This window comes from Magnolia sinica, chromosome 17 (assembly GCF_029962835.1).
Source record: "Magnolia sinica isolate HGM2019 chromosome 17, MsV1, whole genome shotgun sequence".
Taxonomy (NCBI): domain Eukaryota; kingdom Viridiplantae; phylum Streptophyta; class Magnoliopsida; order Magnoliales; family Magnoliaceae; genus Magnolia; species Magnolia sinica.
The window spans coordinates 65,284,096-65,296,428 of NC_080589.1; the positions used below are offsets into that span (position 1 = coordinate 65,284,096).

The 12,333-nt window shown below is 39.1% G+C and overlaps 2 protein-coding genes across 2 annotated transcripts; both read left to right on the forward strand.

The window, feature by feature from the left end:
• The first annotated feature begins 2,589 nt into the window (after nt 1-2,589).
• On the forward strand, nt 2,590-5,087 carry LOC131231452 (pentatricopeptide repeat-containing protein At2g46050, mitochondrial). The gene has a single exon (XM_058227642.1). The coding sequence runs from the start codon at nt 2,717-2,719 to the stop codon at nt 4,871-4,873; it is 2,157 nt and encodes a 718-aa protein (XP_058083625.1). The 5' UTR covers nt 2,590-2,716; the 3' UTR covers nt 4,874-5,087.
• Nucleotides 5,088-5,181: 94 nt separating this feature from the next.
• Nucleotides 5,182-10,022, forward strand: LOC131231453 (uncharacterized). Its single transcript, XM_058227643.1, has 2 exons — nt 5,182-5,469; nt 9,507-10,022. Exons 1-2 carry the CDS (start codon nt 5,182-5,184, stop codon nt 9,528-9,530), a joined length of 312 nt encoding a protein of 103 aa, XP_058083626.1. The 3' UTR covers nt 9,531-10,022.
• Nucleotides 10,023-12,333: the final 2,311 nt, after the last annotated feature.

Genomic DNA, 12,333 nt, shown 5'->3' on the forward strand with positions numbered 1-12,333 from the left:
TCATGTGCCCAAGCTTTATAGGCCTACCTAAATTGTGTTGTGTAAGCCAATACCTGATTAACGGGGTCTGATGAAAAATACACCCAGTGACAACCCACGCGACATAATATCACCATTATTCTTGTGGTGTGACTAGCTCTAGTTGTCTATTTAATTAGCTGATTTTGATACTAGGACTTAGCATTGAAGAGCACACCTGATGGATGGCATGCATGTCCCACAGCTTAGTGGGTCTTACATTGAGTGAGAGAGGCCGACTCGAATCAATTTAAGACCACAAGAATCGATTGGAGTAGCAAAAGTATCTTAACAACCTCTCCGCACAAGCTAGGGGTTTAATGAGCCAATCTCTATCACAACATAAATAAGCCACGCTGGCGGTGGACCCGTTGTGGACGTTTAATGGTTTAAAACAGGGACGTGAATTATGTACCCCGCCCATCTCTAGCCACGAACGGATAGTTCTTTGGGCGGGCCCACCGTGATGTATTTGTTTATCCACGTGGGACATCCATTCTCTCAATCATTTTAAGACATGAGTATAAAAATGAGGTAGATCCAAAGCTCATGTGGACCACACCACATATGACTCTGGCTGCAACACAAGCTTATTAGGAGGCGGATTTCCTGCACTCGGAACCTATGTAGGGCCCACCATAATGTTTTTGATAAATCCACCACGTCCATCCATTTTGTGAGCTCATTTTAGGCCAAGAGGCCAAAAATTATCCCGATCCAACACTCAAGTAGGCCGAAAAGGATAGAATTAAATGTCCACAGTTAAAATATTTGTGGGGCCACAGAAGTTTTGAATTAGGCTAGTAATTTTTTTTTTTTCAGTTCATCCCATTAGGAATGACGTTATGAACGGTATGGATGGCATTTAAGCATCAATGTCGACCCTAGGAAGGTTTCAATGGTAGGAATTTCCCTACCCACCTTTTCCTTTCCTGCGGTCCACTTGAGCCTTGGATCTGGTTTATTTATAGCCTCTTGTGCTAAAATGAGCTCAAAAAAAGGATGGACATGTTGGATTTATCAAAAACATTATGGTGCCTCCACATAGGTTTCCAGCGCAGGAAGCCGCGTCCAGCTGATTATTTGGTGTGGTCCACGTAGGGACTTGTATCTAACTCATTTTTGTGCACATACCTTGAAATGATATGAGAGAAGGGATGGACACATCACGGTGGGCCCGCACAGAGAACTGCCCGTTCGTGGCCAGAGACGGGCTGGGTGGGACGCAATCCGCGTCCTTAAAACACGTGCTATGGTTCAGCTGATCGTAACCGTCCAATCAGTGGTCCTTAAAGCAACGATAAAGAACAGAAATGGTTTATGGGAAAACCAATCTAGAATCATAAGCTATACAGCCACGTGTACAGTGGAGATAGCCCTTCCATGTTCCACTCCCACTGGCTCTATTGTATCATCTCAAGGTGATGATGGCCCATTCCCCTCAAAATCGACTTACCGTGCATAAAATCCACACCGTCCATTAGTTCCATAGCCCCTTGTTTCACCTGATTCCTAAAATCAGTCTGCTTGAACACTTACGTGGGCCAACACCTAAAATTATACCTAAAAAATCTCAATATTCATATGGTACGGCCCATTTGCGTTTTGGAATACTGTGATTTCTGGATAATTCTTTCATTCTGATGAAGTAATGCGATGAATGGATTGGATGACATACAGATACAAGGGTAGCCCCAAACGTAGGCGCCCCACCCCAACTCTTTCCTAGGATGTGCCCTACCCAAGTGATGGATGGTCATGATTATCGGATTCCAACGTGAACATGGGGCCGTTTACCTGATGGACGGGGAGGATCTCATGAAAGTTAACATCCACGTGGCTCAGTAGGGCTATACACCAGCCGAATTAGCCCAGTTATCTCGATCAACTCAACTTGAAAAAGTTCAATCCAGCCCGGTTCGTAACTGTGTTCGGGCAAGTTGAGCTGATCTTTTGAGCTTGAAGAAATTTCCAACTAAGTTTGAGTTTGCCCGAGCTTGACTTGACTCGGATTAAACCCAACTCGAATCGAACTTGGATTGAACAAGTTCAGTGACTCGTTTACTTTGATATTGACGTTGTTCACCAAGTGTTTGATGAAATGAGTCAATGAAGTGTGGCTGGTGATAAAGAAAGCATGTATATGAAATAAAAATCTTTTTTATTTTCTTAATTTTTATATCACTTAGAATGTGTTTGATGAAATACCCGCAAAATCAAAGCTACTGTTTTACATATAGTAAGATTTTGAGGGTGCAGTTCATGTGTTTGGAAAAATACTGGATGGGTTAACTTGGCTCGAACTCAACTCGAGCTGGCCCGTACTGTGGCCAGTTAGGCTCGATCAAGCGGTGCACGAGCTGGGGTTAATCGGTTGGACTCGTGTACACCTTTCATTAAGCGAGTTACTCCAGCGCAGCTCCATAGACAATCATAAAGAACACATGATACGGAACTTTTCAAAAAACGTACAAGATCAGTGGCTTCGATCATCCAATATAGTAGATTCTTTATCCATCGTCCATCCTTGGTGGCCCCACAATCTGAACGGTCTGGATCACTGATCATGACCCCCTCTTGTACAACATGGAAACCGGAGTAAAATGTACATATCCTCTGGCAGAGGATCGTATGATTCCTCCTCCATCTACCCTCCGATCTCATTCTCTCGAACACTTCTATCCTTCAATTCTACTACATGCTCTCCCGGCCGTTCTCATCTTCCTTTCATTCCAAACGCCTTTTATCTCTCTCTTCCTCTGTTCTCTTCAAGCCTGCCAACACCTCCCCAAAACCCCAACACCCATCTCAGAAAACCGCCACCACCTTCTTCCCATTTCCACAAATCGAAGCCTCCCTTGGGAATCCGGAAACAACCCATGTCATAGATTTCCACCTGGACCCGTATTTCCTCTCGGATTCCTTGAACTTCTCAGCCAAGAATGGGCGTCTGAAAGAAGGGAGGCAGCTGCATTCATGCATAGAGAAATCGGGATGTGGGTCCCAACACTCTATCCAGAATCAGCTCCTCAACATGTATTTAAAATGTGGTGACTTTGTTGATGCACACAAGATGTTCGATGAAATGCCTAATAGAAATGTTGTGTCTTGGAATATAATGATATCTGGTTGTGTTAGTCGCAGTCGGTATCCTGGGCTAGTAATGGGTGAAGCTGTGAAAATGGATTTTGGTTTATGTGTGGATATGTTTGATGAGCCTGAAAGGAAAGTTTTATCGTTGAATGGAATGACATCTGGATGCGTTAGTTGTGATTGTCATCTTGGGCCCACCACTGGTGAAATAGAGAAGAAGGGTCTAGAATCAAGTAATTCCTCGAGCATGAAATTGGGTCTTTTCTTTTTCAAGAAAATGCTGGTGGAAATGGTGGGGCCCAATTATATAACTTTCATCAGCGTTCTTGGGGCTTGCCTTAGGTTAAATGATATTGAAATTGGAAAACAGCTGCATTGTTTAATTATAAAAGTGGGTTTCAGTTCAAACGGTTTCGTGGGTAGTGCTCTTGTCGATCTATATGCAAAATTTGGGAATGTTGGAGATGCTCGTCAAGTGTTTGATAAGATCCAGTCTAGAGATTTGGTGTTGTGGAATGTGATGGTATCTTGCTATGCTTTCAATGGCCTTGGGAGAGAAGCTTTTGGAGTCTTCCGGTCAATGATGCTTGAAGGTATAATGGGTGATGATTTTACCTTCAGTAGCTTGCTCAGTTCTTGCAGCAGTTCGGGTTCTTGCCAATTGGGGAAGCAGATACATGGTTTTATTATCAGATTAGCACTTGATCTTGATGTTCTTGTCACTAGCACTCTCGTTGATATGTATGCGAAGAATGGGCTTACAGAGGATGCTCGAAAGGCTTTTGATAGGATGAGAACTCGGAATGTTGTGTCTTGGACTACCATGATCGTCGGTTACGGACAGAATGGAGAAGGCAAGGAAGCCATGGAACTTTTCAAGCTAATGCTCCAAGAGGGTTTGAAACCGGACGAGCTAACCTTAGCCAGTCTTCTTAGTTCATGTTCCAATCTGGCTGCTGTGAATGAGGCCGTTCAACTCCATGGTCATGTGATAAAAAATGGATTGGGGACATTCATGTCGATTGGAAATGGCCTTATAAATGCATACGCCAAGTGCGGGTGTATTGCCAGTGCTTTCGAGTCTTTCAGTTCTGTTTCCAATCCCGATCTTGTTACTTGGACATCAATGATCAGTGCATATGCCTTTCATGGTCTTGCCAGAGAAGCTCTAGAAATATTTGAGGAGATGTTACGTGAAGGGTTGAGGCCGGATCGAGTTGTGTTTGTTGGGGTCCTCTCTGCTTGTAGTCATGCAGGCTTGGTTGATGAGGGGTTTCACTACTTTGATTCGATGAGAAGGGACCACCGAATAATGCCCGATTCAGAGCATTATACTTGCATGGTTGATCTTCTAGGGAGAGCGGGCCATCTAGAGAGGGCGCATAGTATTTTGGTTAACATGCCCTATGGACCCACTCCAAATGCATTGGGAGCATTCATCAGTGCTTGTAGACTCCATGGAAATATAAGATTGGCAAAATGGGCAGCGGAGATGCTTTTTGAATTGGAACCGGATGAAGCCGTGAACTATGCTGTCATGTCCAACATCTATGCTGCTGCAGGGAGTTGGAGAGATGTTGCAAGGGTGAGAAAAATGATGAGGAATGTGAGTGATTATAAGATACCAGGTTGTAGCTGGACAGAGATTGGCAGTAAAGTACACACATTCGTTTCTCATGATAAATCTCACCCACAAGCTCTAGAGATATATGCAATCTTAGAACTGTTAGTTAGTCTAATGAAGTTGGAAGACTCCACTTAGGGCTTGTTTGGGTGACAGCTCTTTATCATTCAAAATGGAATACTGCTGTGTGAAAAAGAGGTCAGCGGTATTTTCCTAGACGATGTCGGAGGTGGTCTTTTACAACCATCCAAGCTTAGGAGTATTTTCCCAGACGATGTAGGAGGTGGTTTTTTACAATCATCCAACACAAATTGCACATGTGCAGTATCCAAACCATTCATCATTGTGCTCATTGTCATGTGAAGCTACTCAAGCCCTTAAACCACGCCTATGCATTCTTCGTGCGGGCCGCAATGGATGGAGTAGGTGGAGTTTTCTGACAGGTGATGGCAGCCACAGTAATGGTTGTCCTGCAGAAACAACAAAAAGGTTGCCTATCACCTGCAGGCCTTTGTAATGCAGATTTTTCATTCAATGTTGTTGGGGATGAACGCATGCTCAACCTTCCCATGCAGAACAGGATTTCGTATTCCAGCGCCGACCATGTTTTGGGGGCAGCTGGATACTTAATACATTGCTTTGATGGTGTCTTAAGGAGAGGTGGTTTGAAGCCTCTTCAGCAGTTTCTCGGTAGTTGCTGCCTTGTGGAAATCAATTTTGCTTCTCATCATGAGGTAGGAAACATATTCTAAACTTGGCAACCTGATTTGAACTTGACCGAGTCAACTCAACTTGATGAGATTTTAAGCCAAGCCAGTAGAGGGGCGTTTGGATCGTAAGTTACTTAAAATAAGCTACTTATGCCTCAAGTAGCTTATATTGGTTTCTACTTATTCAACAGGTAAGTATGTTTGGTAAACGACATACTTATCAACCAAAAAGTAGAAAAGTATGTTTGGTTTCCAACATTAATAAGTAGTTTTTTGTTTTTTTAAAACTATGTCCGCAAAGAATATCTAACTCAATGTAAAGCCAAAATTCCTCATATATTCCAAAGTAACATGATTCATTATAGGAACTTTTCCTTGCATTTGAATGATCTGTAAAGAGAGAGATTGACGGTTGATCTTTGCCCCTTTTCTCTCTTCAAAGAAACCAGAGGGAGCTCATTTTTATTCTCCTTTCTTCTTCAACCTAAGCAGTCCTCTACATCTCTTCCTGTACTTTATCTCACATGCATTGCACAGAGACTAATATTTAGGGAGCTCATTTTTTTTCTCCTTTCTTCTTCAACCTAAGCAGTCCTCTCTGTCTCTTCCTGTACTTTATCTCACATGCATTGCACAGAGACTAATACCCAAATATAAATCAGACAAAGAAACACAATAAATAGAAAAGATCCACATTAAAAATATTTTTTATTCTCTTTTATTTTCTGTTCTTTTTTTTCACACCTTGGGCCTTGCAGCAACACCTTTCTACCAAGGGGTTTTGGTAGTCCTGCAATCAGCACAGCTCTTGTTCAGCTCATCTGAAACCTCCCCAGCAGATTCCAGTCTCTAAAACAGACAGAAATTGAAAAAAAAAAATGCAAATGATCATCTCAATATCAAAAAGCCCCAAAAGGAAGAAAGACCTTTTTATACTAGAAACATGGTGAGATCTTGTTCTGACAGTAGTCGTACATGTATGAGAAGCAATAACTTATTCTTATTTCAACAAAAAAGGCAAAAACCCTCCCTCCCTCCCTTACTAGCATCAAATTACTAGTTGTAATACTTATGAAAACACATTTCCACCCAAAGGATCTCTAGTACCAAAAAATAACTGCATCACATAAATGACTCTCAGCTATGAAACTGAAAAGGAAAAATCTATTGCTGATTTTGCTCTCTTCAAGCAGTGGATTCTATACTACAATGACAAAGACTAAAATTAAAAAAAGAAAAAGGAAAAGGAAATTCTGACTCTTCATAGAACCATTGCTAGAAATATCTAATATAAGCCATTACAAAACAAACACCGAACTTCTAAAGAGAGTTGAGGAGTCAAGGGGCACAACATCTGCTGGGGAGTCAAGGAGCACAACGTTTGCTGGGTAGTCAAGGAGCATATATCTCCCACCCATCTAAACATATATCTCCCACCCATCTAAAGAGAGTTGGCAGGAATCTAGCAAGCATTTCAAAATATTTGTTTTCAGAATCCCATTTCCGAAAGGATAATTTCAAATAATATGAATAATGAAAAATAAGAAGGCAAGCAAGGTCACAAATCCACAGCTGCCAGTCATTTTCAAGACCAAAAAGCAACATGTATCACTCAGATTATCAACTTTTCCCATTAATCAATTACTAAAATAATTCAAATTCAAATTCAATCATGGGCACACACCGATCCATAGATCAAGTGGTAGATTGAGTGAAGATAACCTTGTTTCAACACTGAGGTCTTGGTATCAATTCCCAAGTGGGGTGTAGCTAACAGTTGGGTGTGTACTAACGTGCTGGCCAATAATAATAATAAAAAAAATCAAGCATGTGCAGAAAAAAATTTGAATTTGACAATCACTCCAATTCAATTGCAATATGGTTTTTAAAAAAGAAATCATCTTTCTTTCTTTCTTCTTCTTGTGAAATTGTGCCCTGCACATCTGAATGAGATGGTAATGACATCTCTCGATTCAAATCTATAAAGTCTCTCTTCTTTTTTCTTGCTCTTTGCATGAAACACCATATGGTACATTTCAAATATTGAGTTTTGGCGAAAGTGATGCCTTGTGTAATTGTGCCCTGCACATGAAGCTATTTATGATATTCCTCTTCTTCCACAATGAATAAGAAAGCATCAATTTAGGATGGGGAAGCATGTTTTTAGTACTTCAAAGCATCTTTCAATCACATTACGAAGTGATGAGTGAGCATAAGTGAAATGCTCTTTTGCTGTTGGGGGACTCTTCTCATATAATCGTTTCTTCTCATATAATCGTTTAAATGAAATGGAATACATTACATCTTCCACTACTCTCTATAGAGTAGCATCACGGGAAGACATGGCTTCAACATATGAAATGTGATCCTTTTCAATTAAATAAAGTCAGGAATAAAATTCTTTGAAATCTTATTTCTTTTACTTCTCCTTGGTTTGAAGGTTTCAGGGTTAGTGAGTTTATTTCTTTTCTGATTATTTAGAACATTAATATTCACTATATCTGAGTTTCTGATAAATGGAAATATGTGCCTTTTTTTTGGGCACTGATAGCCTCTACTATAATATAAGGATTAGGAGTTTTGAGATTGAGAAATGTATAGGCTTTACTAATCATGGAATATCTTACAAATGCATAGTCATTCCCCTCTTGACCTACCTTCAGATTATGAGGATCTGGTAGTCTAACTTAAATAAAGCAACTCCATACTTTTACATAATTTAGATTTTATTTTTATTTTTTTCTTTCCATAGTTCATAGAGAATTATGCATAATTTTATGTGGGGCACTATACTAAATATATGGTATTCAGATAGGACAACTTTTTATCTCAATTATATTTTGGTGATGCCCCTAAGCTAACTTATACAGTATTAACCATTTTAGTTAGGTTTTTACTTTTCATTCCTACTACATCATTCTATTGAGGTGTATAAGAAGCAGTCATTTGATAATGAATTCCTTCAGTTTTTATAAAATCCTCTAATTCAGTTTATGTATATTCTCATTCTCTATTTGTTTTGAGAGTTTTAATTTTGATTTCATAAATGTTTTCCACTTCAGCTTTAGAAGCCTAAATTAATCATAAGCTTCATCTTTAATTCTACGCAGATAAACGTAAATATATCTAAAAGCATCATCAATAAAGGTGATGACATAACGTTTTCTCTCTCTAGATGGAATATCAATCATTTCATATATATCACTATGTGAAAGTTTAGGAATTTTTTAGGATTTTTCTATACTTTTAACTGAGATTTTCTTATTTTACATTTACTACAAGCAATATATTTCTCAATTTGTTCAATGTTCTTTGTTGTAATCAATCCTAAATTGGACATAGTTTGAATAGATTTGAAGTTTATATGACATGGTCTACCATGCTATAAATCAAGTCTCAGATAAGTAAGCAGAAACAGAAGAATTATCATTAACAATATTGTGTTTAAACATTCTAAAAATAGCATAGCCCTTTCCAACAAAAGCACACTTTTTAATAAGTAAAAATTTCTGTGATTAAAAAATCATTTTAAAATCACACTTGCTTAGTTGTTTACCCGAAACAAGGTTCTCCCTAATGTTAGAAATATTCAGTACTTCTTGAAGAATTAAAGTCTTTCTAGAGGTGAATTTCGGCTCAACAGAGCCTTTTTCGATCACCTTGGATGATGAAGAATTATCTATAAGTATATTCATACCAACATCCCATTAGCTTATAGGAGGTCAACATATTTTTGTCATTGTATATGTGATAAGTGGCTCTTGTGTCAATTCACAATTCGACATCTCCTCCAACTATGTTGACTTCGATAATTACTGCCATAAAATTTTCATCCTTCTTGTCTTTCTGAGTTTCGTATTTTTTTTTCAGCTTTTTGCTGTCAGTGTTAATGAGCCATGTGACTAGGTTTGTCGCAAAAATAACATTCCATCTTTTTATCATTTTAATCATTTTCCCTACGTTTCTTAAATTCTCTCTCCTTAATTGTTACTTTGATATCAGGCTTTAGTTCAATCATACAAGCCTTCACCACTAGCTTTTCTTTCTTCTCACGATAGCAGGATTCATCTTCTATTAACAAGTGATGAAGGAACTTTGCAAGAGGTGGGTCTTCCTTTTTATGATGAGTTTGATTCGATGGTCCTTTCAGAAAGGGGTAACATGGAAATTATAACACTTACATGAACATTTTCATCAAATACCATCCTAGGTAATGAGATAGAATTAGCAAATTTCTGAAGTTTCTGAACCTGATTTAAGATTGGTTTTCCATAATCTCTTAGCATTTTTTTTTTTCGAATATTGATCATATAGCTTGTCAGAGAGAGAGAGAGTTTGGAATGTTGTTGACATATGTAATCATCATCAATCTACTTACATACTTTTTCATTTGCAGCGGAAACTTCTTCATCTAAAGCATCGGGAACATTAGGAACAATAGAATGGTCCTCAATGAGAATATAAACAATTTTGAGTTATTTGAGCAAAAACTATCTTTTGTTCTCACCAGTGTGAGTTTTTCTGCCAAAACTGTTCTTTTTAGTTTTAACCAAGTCAATATTGGTAAATTGGAGCAATAAAAGCTATGGAGACAATATCTTCAATTTGTAAGAAATAAAATATGAAAATGTCTTGCACTTACATAATGTTGATACTGTGTTGAAAGCACATACCACTATACAAGAGTGTTAAAAGCATATACCACTACACTTTTTGAAGATAAGAGAATCCAGCACATATATATCTTCTTATCCATTTACTAAGTGGGTGACCGACATAAGTTAAGGATTGTCTCATTTGGGAGATTCTTGAGATATGATCCACTTCTTTGGGGGCCTATCAAGTGATGCAACCATTCTCAATGAATGTGATCGCGCAAAGAATCGACCCTACAATCTAATCGAGGTGAGTCCCACGTAAGAATTTTTATTTTTTTAAAATCTTTATCTTTTTATATATGATGGGTATTTTGCTTATCCATTAGTTTTTAGATAAAAATGGAGTCTAAAGTGATAGATTATTTAGACAATGCGTGTGAGTAGACCCCTTATATAAATAAATGCAATATGGGGACTTTAGCAATCAGAGAGTTGATATTGAAGAATATTTTTTTAAAAAGAAAAAAAAAGAAAAAAAGAAAAAAGACCAAGACCTCATAGCTTGTGGCACTTACTGAAAGCAATTGCCAAATTCCCGCTCAGTCACTGACATAATTCAATGTTTTGCTGTAGGTGTTAGCCTAACCCAACCCATGCATCAGTGGTAGACTTACAAGAGTTTCAACAAGTGGTCATGGTTTATGAGTACCCATTGTGGTGAAATGTCACTTTGGTGCGAGTGCATGTTAAAAAAAAAAAAAAAAGAAGCCATCTAACCTGACCCCACCCAAATTACATTAGGGTTGATTACTCACTACCTTAGTTAAGTAAGGTTAAGTCTATGGTAGGGTCAGGTTAACCCAGCATGACTAAGAGCGTTAATGGGTCGGGCTCAGGCCTACTAAAGTCAGAATTTTAAATAGGGTTGGTCTGACGGCCAGTCCGAAACAGTTCAAAATCAAGGTCGTGACTAACCCGCCGATCTTGCATGATACGACCGTTCTGCACAAAGGGAATATTGGCAAGAAAAAAAAATTGAGTGGACGACTGTTATGATACTTCCAAATGTATGTGATCAGCTTCTTTAAAAAAAAAAAAAAGATTTTGATGTTTAGGGAATATTAATAATAATAATTTTAAATATTCATTCTCTCTATGGAAAAATCTTAATATATATTTTATTGATTATTCGAGTTGAGTTTACTCGGATTTTTAAACTATGGCTTGTATAGTGCCATTAGGGTTTCATGTTGTACAAGTAGTCTGACTCGGATTTGGTAGTCACCCCTCCAGTGTTGTGGGGCCCATCAAGATGTATGTGCTTTATCAATTCTGTCCATCCATTTCGCTAGATCATTTTAGGGCATTAGCCCAAAAATCAGGTAGATCTAAATCTCAGGTGGACCACACCATAGGAAACAGTGGTAATTGAACGCTCATCATTAAAAACTTCTTAGGGCCCATTGTAATGTTTATTTGCCATTCAACTGATTAGGTAACACGGACCCGGATGAATGGAAAACACAAATATCTGCTTGATTCAAAACTTTTGTGGCCCACAAGAAGTTTTTAATGGTGGGTGTTCACTCACCACTGTTACATGTGCTGTGGTCCACCCGAGATTTGGATCTGCCTAAATTGATCTGGAAAAAATGGATGGACGGCATGGATTAAACACATACATAATTGTGGGGCCCACAGCACTGACCTGGTACTGGAGGGGTCACTACCGAATCCGATTCCCCTAGATAGGAACAGGCCCAGGCCAGACACCGACCCAGGATAGGCATTTACCACAGTATTAGATCTATTTCTGTTTGTATGGCACACATACAAAAGATCTAAACCGTTAATTCATCAGAGCCCACCATGGATCAGTTGTAGCCCAAAAATTACATAAAACCATTGCGATGTCCATTAGATGAGAGATGCATCTGGGGCTGTCAAAACCCAGCCCACAAAGTAAAACCAAGGCCTGAGCCCAGATCGGGCCCATGATGTAAACGGGCCCAAGCCTAGCCTAGGTCCATGTGCAAGATCTAGGCCGATCATTAAGTTTGTTATATGACAAACTACCCTTGAAACCCTAACCTGGCTGTGCTGGGCTGAGCCGCCCGAGGCCACCCTCAGCCCTATTGTTCCAGCCAAAAGCAGGCCAGGCTGGCCTATTGACAGCCCTAACTATAGATTTGGTTGGGTGGACCAACAAAAGTCTTCTAACAAACGGTCATGATTCTTCGATCGGTTTCAACTTTGAGCCAACGGTTCAGATCTCGCACTCAGGAACAGA